The sequence below is a fragment of the Prunus avium genome, chromosome 7 (genome assembly GCF_965620075.1).
Source record: "Prunus avium chromosome 7, drPruAviu1.hap1.1, whole genome shotgun sequence".
Lineage (NCBI taxonomy): Eukaryota > Viridiplantae > Streptophyta > Magnoliopsida > Rosales > Rosaceae > Prunus > Prunus avium.
Window position 1 is genome coordinate 33,088,321 of NC_142290.1, and position 17,795 is coordinate 33,106,115.

Sequence of the window (17,795 nt, forward strand, 5' to 3'; positions counted from 1 at the left end):
GGTCTCCTCCAGGAGATTTTTATAAATAATAAAAAAGATAAGATTTTCATCAACAAAAAACATGTGTAAGATTTCCATAAAAAAAGTAAATACAATAAAGCTTTTTTTGTTTTGTTTTTGGTTTCCCTATGTTTTGCTTGGGGAGCAAGTAGGAATCAATTACTAATGGAAAGGGACAACTGTAGGATTTGATTTTGGCTTGGAGAGCAAGCAAAGCGAGTAAATAGGTCTCTTTATAAATAGAGCCAAGATGAGAGACCTTTCCTTGTGCTTTCTAAGGTTCTCTCTTTGATATCAGAAACCCTAGCAAAGCCCTCACTACTTGCTTAGGCAAAACCTGCTTTTGATTCCATCATGGCAACATTCATCAACTCATTCAAACTCTTGGATGAGAATGAGCTCATCGGCATTGTCGATGCAAAGGCGGAGGATGCATTTTTGGCAGTCGTGAAGAAAAACAAGGAAGAGGAGAAAAAGAAGAAGGGGGAGGAGGAGAAAAAAATGAAGAAGCCACAAGGGCAGCGGAAGACAGAGTTTTGGTACTCTAATCCCAGGCCTATTCGAGCAAAGCGTCTTGTGCTTCCCCGCAGTTTTCTCAAAAGCCAGATTGTTCTTTGCAAAAACAAAGATCAAGATCAAGGCCAAGGCGAAGGCAACGGAGTGCAGGTTAAGGATTCAGCACAGTCTGATCCAATTAATGGCCAGTCCCAGAATGGTGCTGATCCTAAAGCTGTAAGACCTGTGTCCGGTACTGCTAGTACTGGCTCTGAGGGGTCCAATCATTACAATGGCCCTCCTCAGAGGGCTAATGGAGGCCAATATTATGGAAGGGCTAATCGCGGTTATAATTATCCGAGGCGATATTACCAAGAGGGTAATGGTGGTTATGAAGGGAGGGGTCAGAGCCATGTAGAAGAAGGAGGAAAGAGTAATAATGGAGGCCAAAATTATGGAAGGGCTAATCATGGTTATAATTATCCGAGGCGATATTACCAAGAGGGTAATGGTGGTTATGAAGGGAGGGGTCAGAGCCATGTAGAAGATGGAGGCCAAAATTATGGAAGGGTTAATGAGGGTTATAATGGCAATTATGATCAGCAGAGGGCTCAAGGCGGTTTTCGGAATGAGAGGGGTAGGTGGTGGAGAGGTAATGGTTACCAAGGAAGAGGAAGATACTTTGAAGCTGAAAATAACCATGGTAACAATAATGGGTTGGGGTTGGAGAAGGAGGAGGGGTCTCAAGTTGTTGTGGAGGAGGAGCAACAAGAACAGGGTGGTGTGGAAGAGGGGAATACGCAGCAACAAATACAGAGTAATGACGTCCATGAAAGCAGCAACAAGAGTTCTTCTGAAGGAAAGAAAAAGCCGAACATTAATGGAAGTCTACGGAGAAAGCTGAAGAAGCAAAAAAAGGAAGCAGAGGCTAACAAAAACCAAGGCGACAACAATGCAGCAGCAGCTCCTGAAGGTACCAGTGCTGCTGTAAGTTCTGTTTCTGTTCAGAAAAAGTTTACTGATACATTCACTTTGAAAGAATATGAGAAGGAGGTTGCCAAAAAAAAGGATGTGGAAGTTGTGAAAAAAAGCTCTGATGGCGATTGTGATAGGACTGAGACTCTTGTTAAGGAATTTGAGTCGATGCGAGTTATTGGGAAGAAGAAATTGGAGGAGGAGAAGAAGGTCTCTGTCCCCAAGCCCCAAGATAAGTCTGCAGAGGTGAACAGGAAGAAAGATGGTGCTAACGTGAAGATCAAGACACAGACTATTAACATCAATGAATTCCACAGACCACAGAACAAGAAGAAAGATGGTGTTCCTGAAGGACATGATTCACAGAAGGATGGTAGAATTGAAGGACATCATCATTCACATAGGGATGGTAGATTTGAAAGAAATCATCATTCACATAGGGATGGTAGATTTGAAAGAAATCATCATTCACAAAGGGATGGTAGATTTGAAGGACATCATTCCAAAGGAGATGGCAGATTTAAAGGACATCATTCACAGATGGATGGTAGATTTGAAGGGCGGCAACCCCCTGTGAAAAACCCTGCTTCATTTGAAATAGATGAAGGCCAATTTCCAGACTTGGGAAAATCCAGAATATTAATTGTAAAAAAATTTAAATAGAAGAAATGGCCAGAGGCACTTTTTGGATTGTGACGAAACCGTTCACTTTTATGAAATTTTGGAATAATATTGCTTTATCAATTTCCTTGGTACATAATGTGTTTAATTCTTTTGTTCATGTCTTAATTTTCTTCCTGTGCTTTGAGATCCTTTTGGTTTCCATGATGATGTTGTAGGAGAAAGTTCCTTGTATGCTTTCAGGTATTGCATTGCCTTTGTGAGACTCCAGTTAACCAATTATTTCTTAACAAATAGTTACGAGTATCAAACTACATATTTCAGAAAACATACAGCACAAATTTAAAAGCACTCAATAAGTAAAACAGGCAAGGTTGTTCCAAATCGACCTGTCGAAATAAAGATATAGGAATAGAAATTCTACCTTGTAGATCACTTGTATGACTCAATGGAAATTCTACCTTTTAAGTCCCAGGAAGTGCAAAAGTAGACCCAAGTAGTCAAGATTGTAGGCCAATCTGATAAAATTCATTTTAAAGTCATTCCATGGAGGATATCTAGGCTCAAGTTCAACGAAGAAGTTTCCTCGCATGACTACTTTCTCATGGCTGAAAGTATCGAAAGAATACTTCCCATGGTACCTGCCAAAGCCACTCTGACCAACACCACCAAAGGGTAGAGCATCACAGATAAACTGTACATAGAAAGATGTGTAGTTAGGTTTTTGGCCTCCTTTTATTGTTTTGAAAAGCAAATAGGAAAAAGGAAAACACTTAGAAAATAACAAATGCAGTACCTGAATCAAGACGTCGTTGAAAATCACACTTCCTGAGGATGTTTCCGATAGAATTCGTTGCCTGAATTCTTCATCTTTAGTGAAGGCATAAATGGCTAGAGGTTTTGGCCTTGAGTTGATGAATTCTATGCTTTCTTGAATGTTTTTCAACTGTAAAAATAGACAAAAAGAACGTTTTTGAGAACTGGAGAAGTTAATAATCACAAAGGGGGTATAGCAATTCTCACCGTGATTATTGGAAGCAGTGGACCAAAAATTTCTTCAGTCATGATTGCAGCATCAAGTGGAGGATCTAACAGGATTGTTGGCTCGATGAATCTGAAAAGTTTGCAGAACAAAACCGATAAGCGTCTACAGAGACTAATTATTTTGTTGCTTGGGCCAGACCAGCAAAAAGCATTGTTAAACTACAAACTTCAAGCCAGGGGGGGAAGAAAAAAAGCAGACACCACACAAAGTAAGAAATCTGAGTTATCTTATCCAATTCAAAAAACCGACTAAAAGGATTGAGAACTTACAGATTTTCTTCGTCAACTGAACTGCCATGTACAATGGAAGCTGCCACAAGAGGGTCTTTGAGGAGATTGCGCAGCCGCTCAAAATGGCGCCTATTTATGACTCTGGCTATGCACTTTGAGTCTTTGGGGCTATCACTATAAAATCTCTTGACTGTTTTCTTTAGTAATTCGATCTAAAAGACATACAACTAGGATATGAAATCATCTCAAAGTCCTCACATAACTATAAATCAAAGAATTTATTCAAGACAAGTTTACCAGAGTGGAAGCAAGCTTTTCCTCGATGAGTATATAATCAACTCCTATACATGCCTGCCCATTGCAAGGCCCCCACTTCCCTCCTACAATTCTTTTGATAGCCACCTTCAGGGCCAACACAAAAAAAAAAGCATTTAATACGAGTAAATTTATAGTTTAAAGAGGCACCAAAATAAAGCAACTCAGAAAACCTTTAAGTCTGAAGGATTGGAGAAGGAATCTAGGATAGTAGGGCATTTTCCACCCAGCTCTAGAGTAACAGGTGTTAAATTCTTTGCAGCTGCAGACATGACAATGCGCCCTACCTGCGGACTTCCTGAATTGTGAAAGGCAAATTAGTGTTTGAAGCAAAGTGTTATTGATGACAGTTGTATGTATTGCATTCTTGATAATCTTCATGACGGATCACCAAAGAAACCAGGAATGATAAGGAAATCTGTTCATTGTGAAAGAAATTCTATATTCTGAGGCAATTGTGGAGATCTATACCGGTAAAGAATATCTTGTCCCACTTCTGCTGCAGGAGTAGTTCGCTAATTTCTGCTCCACCCTCAATAACTCTAACGGCTTTAGAGTCCATGTACTGAGGGATGGTGTTGGCAAGAAAAGAAGAGCAAGCCGGTGCTTGTTCTGAAGGTTTTAGAACCACTGTGTTCCCTGCAGATATTGCTCCTATCACAGGGTCCAACGCCAAGGCTGCATAAATAGCAGAACATGAGCTTTTCTACTTTGTCCTTTAAACTGTTAACAAAAATCTAAAACATGCAGTTTTATGATATTGTTATTGCCAAGTTGGGAAGGTAGAAGCAGGGTGTCTTGGATGCCTAATTCATCAACAGAAGTCTCAAAACTCGAGAGATATTTCCATTTGAGAATCTTATATCAACATAACAAAATTCGAACAGTTTTCGCTAGTGTTACAATTACAAATGTTGTCACAAAGCAACTGCTGAATTCCTTCCTTCTTGTGTAGCAAAAGAAACAATCATGTCAAAGATCCGGATATAACTGGACTCACATATTGGGAAGTTCCAAGATGCAAAAATGAGAACCACGCCGAGTGGTTCGGGCAGCACCTCTCCTCTTGTGGGGAACAAAAGCAACGGTAATCGACTCTGCCAATATAAAATTGCCAGCAATTCACATAGATGACAATAACCAGAACGCCCAAAATCAGTTTTAGTGTACAGAGGCAAGTGAGGATATAGTATCATGGGAGGGTTGAAATCTCATTACCAGTTTTACTCTGTCATCTCACCTTGATCATTTTTAGCTAAACCCTAAGGCCAATGTGTATGTCATCTTCCCCCAGTCTGAACATAAGTTCATGAGTTCATAGCCATGCCCAACAACAGATCATTTAATCAAATTACCTTTTTAGGGGCCACCCATTTCTCCAAATTGCTCAAAGTATAGTTGATTGTTTTTTCCACAATTCCGATCTACAATACAATGAAATAGCAAAAGCAGAATTAGCCAATTCTTATATTATATACAAACTAATTTCTTTGCCTTGAAAAAGGAAAAAATAAATAAAAAAAGAAGAAGAAGAAGAAGCAATCTACCTCATCCCGATAAGCTTCAGCTGGGTGCTTGCCTAGGTCTTCATAGAGTGCTTTGAAAATCTTGTCTTCCTGGTCATGGATGAGCTGAAGAAGAGCACTAACTTGGTTTTTTCTCCATGCAACACTTCTGGTTCTGCCACTTTTGAAGGTCTGCCTCAGCTCAGACAATGTCTCTTCTACTTCTGTAATTGCTTCCATGGTGGTATTCATAAGCTCTGAAACTCCAAGAATGTCTAGAACTTTTATTGGTTTGGTTCTCTGTTTGCCAACTTTGAAACAAACTTTAGTTGCAGACACCAAGGAAGTTGCATCAAAAGAAATCCAACTATTTCTATGTTGATGCAACCAACCACAAGTTCCATTTTCCACTTGGTTTTCATTTATCGTCTTGCTGGTTTAAACCGAGCTAGAAATCAATGCTACTTGACCCACCAATCAGCAAAAACCACGGCAAGAAATAAATGGAAAAGGAACTAGTTTGGATCGTTCACATGTGCTACCCGATCACAGAGGACATGTCCAACAGCAGCAAGTTTAAAAAGTTAGGTAATGGTGTAAAGTGTACACTATTTATCTCCAGTAACGTCTCGCTGGTTCAGCTTTACAACGTGTCATGTAATTGCGATCAACAATCAGAAATTGCCCACATACAATACATTTTAGCAAAATCTTTATAAAAAGTTGAAAATAGGGATTATTGTTGAGATTCAATAGGCTTTTTTAGCAATTGCTGTCATGTAGTTAAACGGTAACTAACTAGAGTCCACTATCTACCTAAAAACATTCATGGGGCAGGAGAGACAGAGAAGTCATAGTCGCCATAAACTAGGGCTGGGCATTCAAATTGGTAACCTGGTCAAACCACCCAATCAAACTGATGGTTTGGGTTGGTTTAGTTTTTTTAAAAAAATTTTTTTGTCATCGATTTGAACCCAAATTAAACCAAAATATATGGTTCGGTGTACGATTTGCAATATTCAAAACCATGGTTTAACCAAATCAAACCGATGGTATTAAAAAAATATTATATATAATACATAGTTTAACGAAGTAAAAAAATAATTAAAAAGCTGGCTTTTGTTGTTGGGCAAGCCAACACACATGCCTGACTGATTTTTTTTAAAAACCCCCAACACACACATGCATCTTGTCTTCTCTTTTTTATTTATTTCTTTTTTCTTTTTCTTCTCTTTCCATTTCTTCGTTTGTCTTGTCTCCATCAGTCCCTCTCTCTCTATTTTTTTTTCTCCTTCTTCTTACGTTTGTCTTCACTCCCTCTCCCTGTCTCCCTTTTTTTTTTTTTTTTTCCTTCTTCTTCTTCTTTGTTATGGTTTGGTTTCGGTTTCCAAAATAGCCAAACCGAGGCCCATAGTTCGGTGTTTGGGTTGAGCCCAAAACTAAACCAACCCAAACCGAACCCACCTCTACGATTAACAAATAACCATAAACTATAAATGAAATCCAGAGGAAGTGGGCCAATGGTTTAATTTAATTATTACGTCATAATTATGAAATAGATGGCTATTAATAACCCCATGTGCATTGGGAAGAAAGATATTTCTTTCATAATCAAATCTCCAACAGTAGTAGCAAACTAAACTTTTCAAATTGAAGTTTGTTGACCTACATGACAATTTGAAAAGCTTTGTTTGCTATTTTAATAATTTATGCTCCAACAAACTCTTCAATTCAATTAATGCAATATTATGGAAAAGAATGAAAAATATGAAAACATGTGAAAAATATCTATGTATTTATTGTTTGAAACGAAAAAAGGGAGTTTCACTAAAATACCCAAAATGGGGGCTGAAATTATAAAAATACCCAACACCCAAAACACTTTATAAATATACCCAAAACTCATCATTACACACACTCAAAACCCATTTATAAACATACCCAAAACCCATCATTACACACATACCCAAAATCCATTTTGGGTATGTTTCTATGTTTAAATAGTGATTGGGTATTTTTATAAATACATGTCTAGAATTGGGTATTTTTATAAATATCTAACGAAAAAATTGCATGTTTTTAACATTTTCAGGGTAGGTTTTATTTTTTCAAAGTAAAATTAAATATTTTGAAGAGCCAATGTCAACTTCTCAGTCCTGCAGAGTTAAAAAGAGAATGCAGCTTTGATGTCTAAATTCGACATGGCTATTGGAGAGGGTTTTGATTATGTAGCTCACCTATTTTAGCATTTCAAAGTTGTTGAAGAGGCTATTGAAGATGCTCTAAGCTTTTGATATTGATTGATATCAATATTTTTATTTATTTTGTTGATACTAATTTAACCTTCATTTATTTCTGGACCTTCTCCAATATTATTATTTTTCACGGTGAGAAAAGAAAAATATCATAAACCTGTTATTTTCGGTGTGTTGTTTCTTGTTCGGACATGCTTTTAAGTCTCTGAATACACCATTTAGGTTGCCGGCATCTGCATGCCTCCTAGGGTTCGTAATATCTTGGCATTTATGGTTCATGACAAGGACATTTGAAAATTATCATTCGTCGGTGCAATTCTGTATTTTTTTGGTCCAACACAAGTGACATAGTAATCTTGGACATATAATAACCAAATTATTAAATCTTTCACATTTCAAAATTGCTTTAATCTTGCAATAAAAAAAATCAAGTTTTGTTTTGAAGGCAGGCTTTTCGGGCCCGTAGTAGAGGCAAGGCCGGGCTTCCATGTCTTGGCTTTGAGCCTAAATTTGGAGGAGAAGAATGAAGAACATTAGAATTTAGATTTGGGCCATGCTACTCTATCATAAGCAGGCCAATTTGCAAATGTATATCTCATGCAAGTGGATGATTTCTGACCGTTAATAAGACATACTGCTTAAGAGTCACTTGCTTAAGCGATCATTAATAAGACCTTCTATATGTTGTGAGTCAAAGAGGCCAACATCCCCAAACAATTTGAATTAGTTGCTTTTTGATACGAACTTTCCATTTCACTGATTAAAAAGAAGAAGAAAAAAAATCAAGTTTTGTTTTATAAATCGAGATTGAAGGCAGTCTTTTCGGGCCCATAGTAGAGGCAAGCCCGGGCTTCCATGTTTTGGCTTTGAGCCTAAATTTGGAGAAAAATAAAAAACATTAGAATTTATAACAGCAACTTTATATATATATAGAGGCATGAAGCTTTTACATTACAGAGAGGTAGTTTACATTCACTCATTCTGATGATATTTCAGAAGCCATGTCTCTCCTAGGAAGAGAGAGAGAGAGAGATAGAGAGAGAGAGAGAGAGAGAGAGAGAGGGCATAAGATGTGTGCTAACCCACAACGTTAATATCTTGGAAGTCTCTCACTCATTCAACCTCGATATTGAGGTCAAAGTAAATTAGAGATTTACACCTTGAACATGATGAGCCTGGCTTGTAGCTTCAGTCTCAAAGAGATAGACTCAAAGATATGCATAAAGATACATACTTCAAGTCTCCACTTTAAAAATTCATAACTTTACGTACATATACGTTATACGTAGATTTAACCCACATCCCAGCTCTCCTGTCTCCTCCAATCTCAACCTTCATCACTAGACACTAGCTAACTTATTTTGAACTTTGAAAAAAGTATGTTAGTATACAAACTCTTTATGTTTTGTGGTCGAATAGTATAAAAATTATACCCTCTTATAAAGCTAGAGAGAGAGAAGGGGAGATGGAGTTGCTTGTTTGGAACTTGGATACTACTCTTCCCTGTTTTTTTCTTTGTTTACAATGACATCCGCACGATAATATATATATATATATTTCTAATTTCATTTGGTCCTAGACATTTAAAATTTTGAGCTCCTCTCACTTACTCAAGTGGCCTTGATCAACTTCAACTGATGAGCGGAGCAACAAGCACGCCGAACAAGACTTGTGCTGTCATGGTCTCAATAGTGTAAAATTTAACCTTATAGCTACCTTTAGCTAAAGCCTAAAGCTATGTCTGTCTACTAGGGCTGGCTAGTTATATATACATAAAGCTTTACAAGACACTACTTAGCAGTTAACGCAGTTAGCAGTTTATCAGCAACGACATTCTTGGTTACCCTACAAACTAACTTTTCATCTCACCTTCCCGATATAGAAACCCTCTCTCTTCTTCCTCATCTCACTTTCATTATATAAACAAACCAACCCTCTTCCCCCATTTGTTCAGAAATTAAACAAGATCCAAGGACATAGAAATTTTCAAAGAAAGAAAAAAATAGAGGAAATTGAGAGAGGAAACATGGGTCGTGGGAAGATTGAGATCAAGCTGATCGAAAACCACACAAACAGGCAGGTGACCTACTCCAAGAGAAGAAATGGGATTTTCAAGAAGGCTCAGGAGCTCACCGTCCTCTGTGATGCCAGGGTCTCTCTCATCATGCTCTCCAACACTGGTAAAATGCACGAGTATATTAGCCCTACCACCACGTACGTCCTCTCTTTCTCTCTCTCTCATCAAACCCTATTTTTATTTTTTTGTTTAATTAATTTCTTCCTTCCTTTTGTTCCACTTCGATTTGTTTAATTTGTTTAATTTTTTATATATGTAACAGGACCAAGAGGATGTATGATGATTACCAAAAAACTATGGGGGTCGATCTGTGGAGCTCACACTACCAGGTTAACCAAGCACAAACCCTCTTAATTATTTTATCTTCTCTTTTTTTTATATAGATAAAAATACATAAATTATTGTTAGTTTTTGTTTCTGGTTAATTTGTTTGCTTCTTGGTGGGTGCAGGCAATGAAAGACACCTTGTGGAAACTGAAAGAGATCAACAATAAGCTGAGGAGAGAGATCAGGTAATTGGGAAACTGCTGAAGAAGAAATCAATTTATTGTTGAGTGGATGAATATTTCTGATCAGGGTAATTAATATTATTATATATTTGTGAAATTAACAGGCAGAGGTTGGGTCATGATCTCAATGGCCTGACCCATGCGCAGCTGCGTTCTCTGGAGGATAAGATGGCTTCTTCCTTGGAGGTCATACGTGAAAGGAAGGTCAGATTTTTGTTTCGAACTTTTCGTTTTTGCTATTATAAGTTAATCACAGAGTTCAATTGGTGTTGCTTGGACATGGATCTAAATCTTAACTTAGGGTTTCAGAAATTCCACAGTATTTTTTGTGTTTTATTCTGAAAATCTTAAATCCCCATTAATAAAACAATTTTGTAGAATTTCAGAGAAGATAGGGTAACAATTTTTCATAATAAACAATTTCTTAGACAATCTAAAAGGAAGCCTTAATAATCTCTGTCAATCAGCTGTTATGGAAGTTTGTGTGTGAGGTTAATCTTTTTGCTGGATTCTTTACAGTACCACGTGATCAAAACTCAGACAGAGACCAGCAAGAAGAAGGTAATTAAGAATTTTTACTGGATAGTTTTCCATATGTGTATATATATTTGGTAGTGTTGTTAATTAATCCCACTGCTGCAGGTGAAGAACTTGGAGGAAAGAAGAGGAAATATGCTACATGGTTATGTAAGCAAGCATTTATATGTGCACCCTAAAAAATTAATTAAAGTTTTATATGTGGAACACTTTTGATTGATTGAGTAATTTTGTTTGGAAATTTGGAGTTTGATCAGGAATTAGCCTCTGAGGATCCACAATATGGGTACGTGGTCAATGAGGGAGAATATGAATCTGCGGTTGCATTGGCAAATGGGGCGTCCAACTTGTTCACTATCCACCTCCACCAAGACATCCGCGACCACTCTAACCTTCACCACCACGGCGGAAGTTCGCTTGGCTCCTCCATTACTCATCTGCACGATCTGCGCCTCGCTTGATCGATCCATGGACGATTAATTGCCACTAAGTAATTAGGCAAGGACTTAGACTTGGACTTGGACTCGGTAATCTTTCTAAAAATAGATGCATATATATATGATCATGTTTTATGTAGCATTAAGAGAATGGCCCCAAAGAACTGAAATGAATTTGAGTGCCCTTCTTGCTTGTGGGTTTGTTTGTTTGTATAATGTTTGTATTCCATAATGTATCTTGACTGACACTGCTATTGATAGTGTTTTGAGTGCGATCTTGATCATGGTATTGGCTCCAAACTCTAGCAACCTTTCCATTTAAGATATAGAGGGATTGGTTTATCAATTATGAACTAATTGATACACAAGAATACTTTTTGTTTTTCTTCAAATTCTAGTATATTATGTTAATTTGTCGAATCAACTAGCTTCTTGATTTTTGCGTGAGTTCTAGTGTAATATATTGAGTTATTAATCATTTAGCATATCGACTCGTGTTCAAGCGCGGATCATAATGTTAAATTGTGCAGAATGCTGGTTTTGGATGACATTTCACTCCGTTTCTGTGCTATATTTGCCTTTTTCCTTTTTAAAACTGGAATATTTGAGATGCTTACTCCAAAAAGTAAGAGTAAACTTTGTACTCAAAAACTAAAAATACAACTGATCTTTTAATAAAGAAAGACGTTAATGGGTTCATGGGCTTGGGCTTGAGCTTCTATTTGCGTATTGCCACTCCGAAAACGGCGTCGCTTATTTAAACTGAAGTACAATTTTAGAAAGAACAAAATTAATGTGGTGAAACCGTACTTGTTTCTTGCACAAAACTGATAAGAAAAGTCAACCAATGAAATTACAGAGTGTCGCTAACAGGTAACAAATTAACGCTGAAAAAATTCTGCATTCAAATCACAGCGAAAGCAATATTCTATCCCATAAGAATTAAGATTAAAAAAGGAAAAGAAAAAAACTGAGCGAAAGAAATGCGAATAATAATCAAAATGGAGATTTAACTCAGCAACGAGTCCGTGAACCGTTACGCGCGTGTTCGTAAAGTCAGACAACTCAGTCGGTGCTTTTCACCTTTGGCATTTTTCACTCGCCAGAACTCGGTCGACTCAGTGACTCAGTCTCTGCAACTTTCTCTCCACTCTCAGAAATTAACAGCTCTCGAGGCCTCAAAATCTACAGAGATCTCTCAAATTTTGAAAACGAAGAGCTTAGAATTCAATTTCAAGTTCAATTTTCAAAACGATATCAGAGGGACCAAAGCCACATGGAAGCAGCGGCCTCGGCTCCTCCTTGGATCCCTGAAGACGACCTTCGCTTGAAGAAGGCCATGGAGGTACCTCTCTGCAAATTTTCGCTCGATTTCAGCATTTCACATTTCAGTCCTTTTACTTTTCAATTATTGTCGTTACTGCCACTTAAGTATCATCATCTTCTGTTTCGAATTTGGCCTTTTCACATTAGAGTGATTAGTTAATTAAATTTGATTTTTGAATCTTTTTGGTGCTTTTTGACAATTTGCAGGCAGGTGCTTCTCTGGAAGCACTTGCCAAAGGAGCAGTGCGATTTTCGCGCAAGTTCTCAGTCCGGGAATTGCGAGAGCGGTGGTCCTCGCTCCTCTACGATGCCGATATCTCGGCCGAGGCCTCGTCTCGGATGCTGGAAGTCGAAGGTTGCAATTCCAGCGCAGCGTTCAAGTCTAGTAGAGTCGGCAGTTCTAGGGATTCGAAGCGAAAAGGCGAAAGCATACGCAAACACTATTATGCTATGCAGAAGAGACTCCGCACTTCTAATTCCGTTGATCCTAACTCTTATCACAAAAAAATTTTCGATCCTAATTTTCTGTTCGCGCCACACCTTGATAATGGCGAGGCTTTAGAGGAAAATTTTGGGGTTGGAGATCATAATCAACCCTTGCTTATGGATTGCAATGGCAATGAGAGCAATGCTGCGGATGCATTTCGTGCTGGAGAGTGTGTCCCAATTGGAAATCATGGTGTGGAGGGAGTTGTGAGGGAAGGGTGCCCTAATGGATTTGTGGAACAGGTTTCATTGTTGCCGAATGGATTAGGAGAGGATACTTTTTTCCACGATCCTGCTTGCGAAGATTTGCCTACTCAGAGAGAAAATTTAATTGATTTTGCAAATGCCCTGGATGTGGAAGATATAGGGCCATCGCATGCATCGACAGATGAGCCTCTTTGGAAAACGATTGAGGATGTACCAGCACCAGAAATGCCAATTGATGTGAGCCTCGGGGTTAATGGTGAGGATGCCGAAAAGACATTGGTAGTTCCTGATGATGCGGATGGGGAGAATATTGGTTCATCTCAATATGAAGTTGTCCATTCTGAGGCAATGTTGAATGATGGAGAAGTTTGCGATGAACTAAATAGGTCTGTAACTATCTCCGGAGGTGATTATGCAGATATATACCTTACGAATGAGGATGATCTCACCTTCATGGATGTAAATGGAAAGGAGTCAATGGATAAGTCCTCTAATGAAAGCCTGAAGCCGATTCCGTTGAGTTCTCCCAAAGATGTTCATGAATATGTTGTGCCTGATCCTTGTCAACCTCAAAAGTTGATTTCAGACTCATTCCAGGATGTTTCACACAATGTGCATACTGCCAAGATGCCCGACTCTTGTCAACCACAAAATTTGATTTCAGAAACATGCCAGGATGTTTCACACAATGTGCATGCTGCCGAGATGGATGTTGCCGCTAAACCATCTCACTCTCTGCATGACGAGCAGCGTGATATTTCTTCTTCCGAAGCCAATAATCCATCATCTACATCAGTGCCAAATCCTCGTACTCCTGAACTTCGTGAGAAAGAGATGATTTGCACATTGAATACCGAGGACCCTGAAATCCCATGCAATGATGATATATTTCCACCTACTGGAACAGTTCATGCTGTAGTGCAGCCAACTTTAAAAGAAGCTAGTGGTTTAGCGTCCTCTACTGGCAAAAGAAAATGTGATCAACAAACAATAACCTTGACGAAAGAAGAAGATCCTGCACAACCTTTTAAGGTTCCTCGGATGGTCAGACACGACACAATTACAGAAAACAGCCCCAACCATGCACTTGTTTCTTTTGGAATTAAAGCTGCATATGGTGATAGTAACGGTCTAGCTTCAGTCTCCAAACATGATAAAAATGTCCCCGCCAACCCAAGCCAATGCAGATCAGCACATCAACCTCCTAAGTCTATCACAAATCGAGTGCTAAAAGAAGAGGTTAATTTTTATCTGGGGTCACTTCATACAATGGATTTCATATGTAATTACTTTATGAAGTTCTTGGTTTCTGTTGCAAAAATATATCACTAAAGGTGGTTGTTCTATTCTAAACAGGGAATAGATGCTCCATCTACAGTTGCAGAACTTGCACCCGTAATCACAGAGCCAGGTTCTACTAAAATGACTTTTCTAGAACCAGAAGCTAACCCCTCAGCACTAGATTGTGAAGAATCTGAGGAAGAATCTGATGACGATGTTGATGATGATGATGCTGACATTCCCTATTTTTCTGATATTGAACAGATGGTAAGCATTAATAATTTTGTTGAACGAGCAAGGATAGGTCTGGTCGTTTAATTCTCTGTTTTCTTTGTTTTCGCTTCCGCTAAACTATCAAAATCTTCAATTCACCCATATCCTACATCATTTGTTGATTAGCTAATTTTGTTAATAACATCTGATATTGAACAGATGGTAATAATTATGTCCTACTAAGTTCATTTCTAGGATCTGCCTTCTATAACTTGTTTATGTTATTTTTCAGATACTTGAGATGGATTTATGTCCAGATGATCAGGATTCATATTTCAGTAAAATAGGTAACTCCTCTAATTTGGGTGCTGTGCTAGTATCTGATGATCCTTCTGCTTCTGTTTCTAATCAATTCTGAATTTTGATATCTTATATAAAGAAAGCTACTCTTGTATATAAGTGAACTTTATTAAGATTTCCATGTTAGTATAAATTCTATGATTTTGAATCTCAAGAACTACATTATACTTGTCATTTTTTTTAATGTAAGATAAATCTACTCTGCATTATGTACTGGCCTTTGTTATGGTTTAAACATCTATATTTGAGTTTTTAAGTGATGAAGATTATAAAAACCGCCTTTCATGATTTTGTATTTCATTTCTATCTGGTTATTGAGAAGGAGAACATATCAGCCATTCAGTCTTAAATGTAACTGTTGAATGTATAGCATGTCTGCCATTATGTTCGAATATAGCTTTTGTTTTCTTTTAAAATTCTTTTCCTTGGTATTTCCAGCCTCAGCATATCAAGATGAGGATTCTAAAAGGCATATCATGAGATTAGAACAGTGTGCACGATCCTCTATGCAAAGAGATCTTGCATCTAAAGGTGCACTTGCTGTATTGTATGGTCGCCATGTAAAGGAATATATTAAGAAAACTGAGGTATGTTTTTCAAATTTTAAAGTTCTGATTCAGAATCACACGTCACCTTTGCAGACCTTATTGCAACCTCTTCCTACTTTGCAGGTAATACTTGGCAGGGCAACAGAAGATAATGAAGTTGATATTGATTTGGGAAAGGAAGGGCTACACAACAAAATATCTAGACGGCAGGTGAGAATTGTTTTGTTCTCCTAATGCAATTGTTTCCAGGACTTGCATTTGCAGATGGTCAGCTTATATGAAACCAGTTACTTGCTCTTTGATAATTCATACAAACTGTAGAATGGGATTGAGATGTCAAATAACTAGTTTTTAAACATGACACCCTATCTTCTGAAGGGTATTATTAAATAAGGGTCATGATTTCCACATTCCCATTTTATCCATTTGCAGTCCTCCCCCTTATTTTTGCGCTTTGGTAATTGAGTAAACAAAAGGAGAACTGAAGCATATTGCAAGGAAGGAGTGAAAACGGACAAGATGTGATGGGCTAAGATTGTAGATTAGAATCTGATATGCATAAATGGTTAATGATCTTAAAACCCTCCTTTTCTCTTTAATGTTATTTTTTAAATATCCAACCTGATGAAGCATGTGACTTTGGCCATTGTCTCCACAAGTCTGATTGCAGCATGTTAGACCAAAGTGGAAGTATTAATTTGTCCTAGTTGTTTTTAAATTCCTTTCAAGAAATTTGGCTATGACTATTGTTACTTATTCTCTAGGCTGTGATAAAGATGGAAGGAGATGGTTCTTTCTCTTTGAAGAATCTTGGCAAGGGTTCAATTTTTTTGAATGGCAAAGAAGTTACTACTGGACAGCTTGTTAGCCTTAGTTCAAGTAACTTGATTGAGGTAAATGGTTTTCTATTTTTCTGGTCACACTTCAAATCTCTAGTTACTTTAATTCTATTTATTCCTTGTTCTGGGTTATCTCAAGCATATGCTTCTTGGTCTTGGTTCAAGTGATTAGAATGAAGGAGGGTAATGGTTTCCCATCCTTAATTCTAAAACAGCAGATATCCTCGTAGGATTCTCCTGTCGTCCTTCAAAGTTTCTGCTTTCTCTTATGCTACCACACTTGTTCCTTCTTCCCCAAACATGATTGCTCCTACTAATTTAGTATTCATCAATGGATTGTTTTCGTGTTCTTGGCTTATGACAGCCCAATTGATTTATTGTTTATGACAATCTGCAGATTAGGGAAATGGCCTTTGTCTTTGAGATAAATCACAAATACACCAAGTTTGAATGGTCGCCTGGGAGAGGTCCATAATTGGAGAAAATTGTAAAGGTGACTTTTCTTGTTCCATTTTTTTAAAAATAGATTCATACTTGGTATGCTCGATTATAGAATGTATAGGCATTTATTATTTTACATCTATGTATGTATAATTAATTAGTTGAGAAAAGATGTATTACAAAAATAAATAAATAAGTAAATAACAGCTAATTTTGTAACCCCTGCTAACAGGAATTACCAGCTCCTTGTTATTTCAACTTGCCTTTGCCCGATGTTTTGATAGTAGTTTGTTATTCAACGGTTGACGTTTGCCGTTTATCATTATCCCGAACCCCCACCAAAAGACAACTAGGATTTTGACAATTGATGTATTTCTTGGTCCCTATTTTGTTTGAGGAATGCTAAAGGCAGTCGCTTAGTGTACATCGTTGACTGGTACCCCACTGCAGGAATCATGCTTATCGACGGCTGACAGCCACCCACCGTGCCCGTCGATGGCTGTCTCTAGCATTACTCATCTTGTTTGCAAGCTTAATTTCCCAAATTCACAGTAGGAATGCTAAAGGATCTTCCTGAATGGTGGTTGGTTGGACTTGGAAATACCAAACGCGAATCTGCATATTGGAAATGGGGTGGCTTTTTGGAAAGTTTGCTGTATTTTCAAGTTTGTTAGCTCTAATAAGCTCTAATAATAAAAGTGCTTAACTCAACCGCTCGATTTGACATTAGTGATATCGGTTGTTAAAATCACCCACCAACTTAGAGCTCGCTCTTTGTAACAACTGAATCAAAGGGGATTAGATTCCATGCGCTGCTGGCATTTGATTCCAATTTCTAACCACCCTTTTTTTTTATCTTTTCTTTTTACCGGTAGGTTCTGCTTTTGTGTAAAGAGGCTATTTCGAGTGGCTTATAGGCAAAGGCAAAAGAACCTATTCGATGTCCAAAGCATATTGGCATAAAGAAGGCAAAATAAAATCGCCTCATTCTACACAAACACAATCAATAACTAATTTATAGAAACTGTTGAAACATTTTGGGTGTGAAAGAATATTGGGTTACTTGGTAAAATAATTCTTTGACATAGAAAAG

At 37.8% G+C, this 17,795-nt stretch overlaps 4 protein-coding genes across 9 annotated transcripts; 3 read left to right on the plus strand and 1 right to left on the minus strand.

Moving 5' to 3' along the window:
• Positions 1-69: 69 nt before the first annotated feature.
• Positions 70-2,171, plus strand: LOC110757655 (uncharacterized). The gene has a single exon (XM_088256048.1). It carries the CDS (start codon positions 355-357, stop codon positions 2,131-2,133), a length of 1,779 nt encoding a protein of 592 aa, XP_088112174.1. The 5' UTR covers positions 70-354; the 3' UTR covers positions 2,134-2,171.
• A 191-nt stretch (positions 2,172-2,362) lies between these two features.
• On the minus strand, positions 2,363-5,750 carry ALDH3F1 (aldehyde dehydrogenase 3F1). Its single transcript, XM_021959359.2, has 10 exons — positions 5,229-5,750; positions 5,037-5,105; positions 4,682-4,778; positions 4,153-4,359; positions 3,855-3,979; positions 3,664-3,768; positions 3,406-3,578; positions 3,115-3,205; positions 2,888-3,037; positions 2,363-2,785 (listed from the first exon to the last, which is right to left on the minus strand). The coding sequence occupies exons 1-10, from the start codon at positions 5,436-5,438 to the stop codon at positions 2,549-2,551; spliced, it is 1,464 nt and encodes a 487-aa protein (XP_021815051.2). The 5' UTR covers positions 5,439-5,750; the 3' UTR covers positions 2,363-2,548.
• A 3,546-nt stretch (positions 5,751-9,296) lies between these two features.
• On the plus strand, positions 9,297-11,301 carry LOC110757609 (agamous-like MADS-box protein TM6). Of its 2 annotated transcripts, none has more exons than XM_021959279.2 (7): positions 9,297-9,655; positions 9,781-9,847; positions 9,969-10,030; positions 10,132-10,231; positions 10,547-10,588; positions 10,670-10,714; positions 10,813-11,301. In XM_021959279.2, exons 1-7 carry the CDS (start codon positions 9,468-9,470, stop codon positions 11,023-11,025), a joined length of 717 nt encoding a protein of 238 aa, XP_021814971.1. In that variant the 5' UTR covers positions 9,297-9,467; the 3' UTR covers positions 11,026-11,301. The 2 variants fall into 2 exon arrangements, with proteins under 2 accessions (XP_021814971.1, XP_021814981.1); XM_021959289.2 differs by having other exon boundaries at positions 9,303-9,655; positions 10,822-11,301.
• A 629-nt stretch (positions 11,302-11,930) lies between these two features.
• Positions 11,931-17,510, plus strand: LOC110758263 (uncharacterized). Of its 5 annotated transcripts, none has more exons than XM_088256068.1 (9): positions 11,932-12,346; positions 12,535-14,259; positions 14,377-14,568; positions 14,807-14,861; positions 15,313-15,461; positions 15,546-15,632; positions 16,187-16,315; positions 16,659-16,754; positions 17,111-17,510. In XM_088256068.1, the coding sequence occupies exons 1-8, from the start codon at positions 12,278-12,280 to the stop codon at positions 16,734-16,736; spliced, it is 2,484 nt and encodes an 827-aa protein (XP_088112194.1). In that variant the 5' UTR covers positions 11,932-12,277; the 3' UTR covers positions 16,737-16,754; positions 17,111-17,510. The 5 variants fall into 5 exon arrangements, 4 of the variants coding, with proteins under 4 accessions (XP_088112194.1, XP_021815766.2, XP_021815773.2 ...); XM_021960074.2 differs by having other exon boundaries at positions 17,153-17,510; XM_021960081.2 differs by lacking the exon at positions 17,111-17,510 and adding an exon at positions 16,935-17,087.
• Positions 17,511-17,795: the final 285 nt, after the last annotated feature.

Coding starts and splice junctions, on each gene's coding strand:
- LOC110757655 (XM_088256048.1), top strand. CDS start 355: ATGGCAACATTCATCAACTCATTCAAACTCTTGGATGAGAATGAGCTC.
- ALDH3F1 (XM_021959359.2), bottom strand. CDS start 5,438: ATGAATACCACCATGGAAGCAATTACAGAAGTAGAAGAGACATTGTCT. Junction 3,980..4,152: donor GGACAAGATATTCTTTACCG/GTATAGATCTCC, acceptor TTCACAATTCAG/GAAGTCCGCAGGTAGGGCGC. Junction 3,206..3,405: donor TCAGTTGACGAAGAAAATCT/GTAAGTTCTCAA, acceptor CAAACTTTTCAG/ATTCATCGAGCCAACAATCC.
- LOC110757609 (XM_021959279.2), top strand. CDS start 9,468: ATGGGTCGTGGGAAGATTGAGATCAAGCTGATCGAAAACCACACAAAC. Junction 10,031..10,131: donor AAGCTGAGGAGAGAGATCAG/GTAATTGGGAAA, acceptor TGAAATTAACAG/GCAGAGGTTGGGTCATGATC. Junction 10,232..10,546: donor AGGTCATACGTGAAAGGAAG/GTCAGATTTTTG, acceptor GATTCTTTACAG/TACCACGTGATCAAAACTCA.
- LOC110758263 (XM_088256068.1), top strand. CDS start 12,278: ATGGAAGCAGCGGCCTCGGCTCCTCCTTGGATCCCTGAAGACGACCTT. Junction 14,260..14,376: donor ATCGAGTGCTAAAAGAAGAG/GTTAATTTTTAT, acceptor TATTCTAAACAG/GGAATAGATGCTCCATCTAC. Junction 14,862..15,312: donor TTCATATTTCAGTAAAATAG/GTAACTCCTCTA, acceptor TGGTATTTCCAG/CCTCAGCATATCAAGATGAG.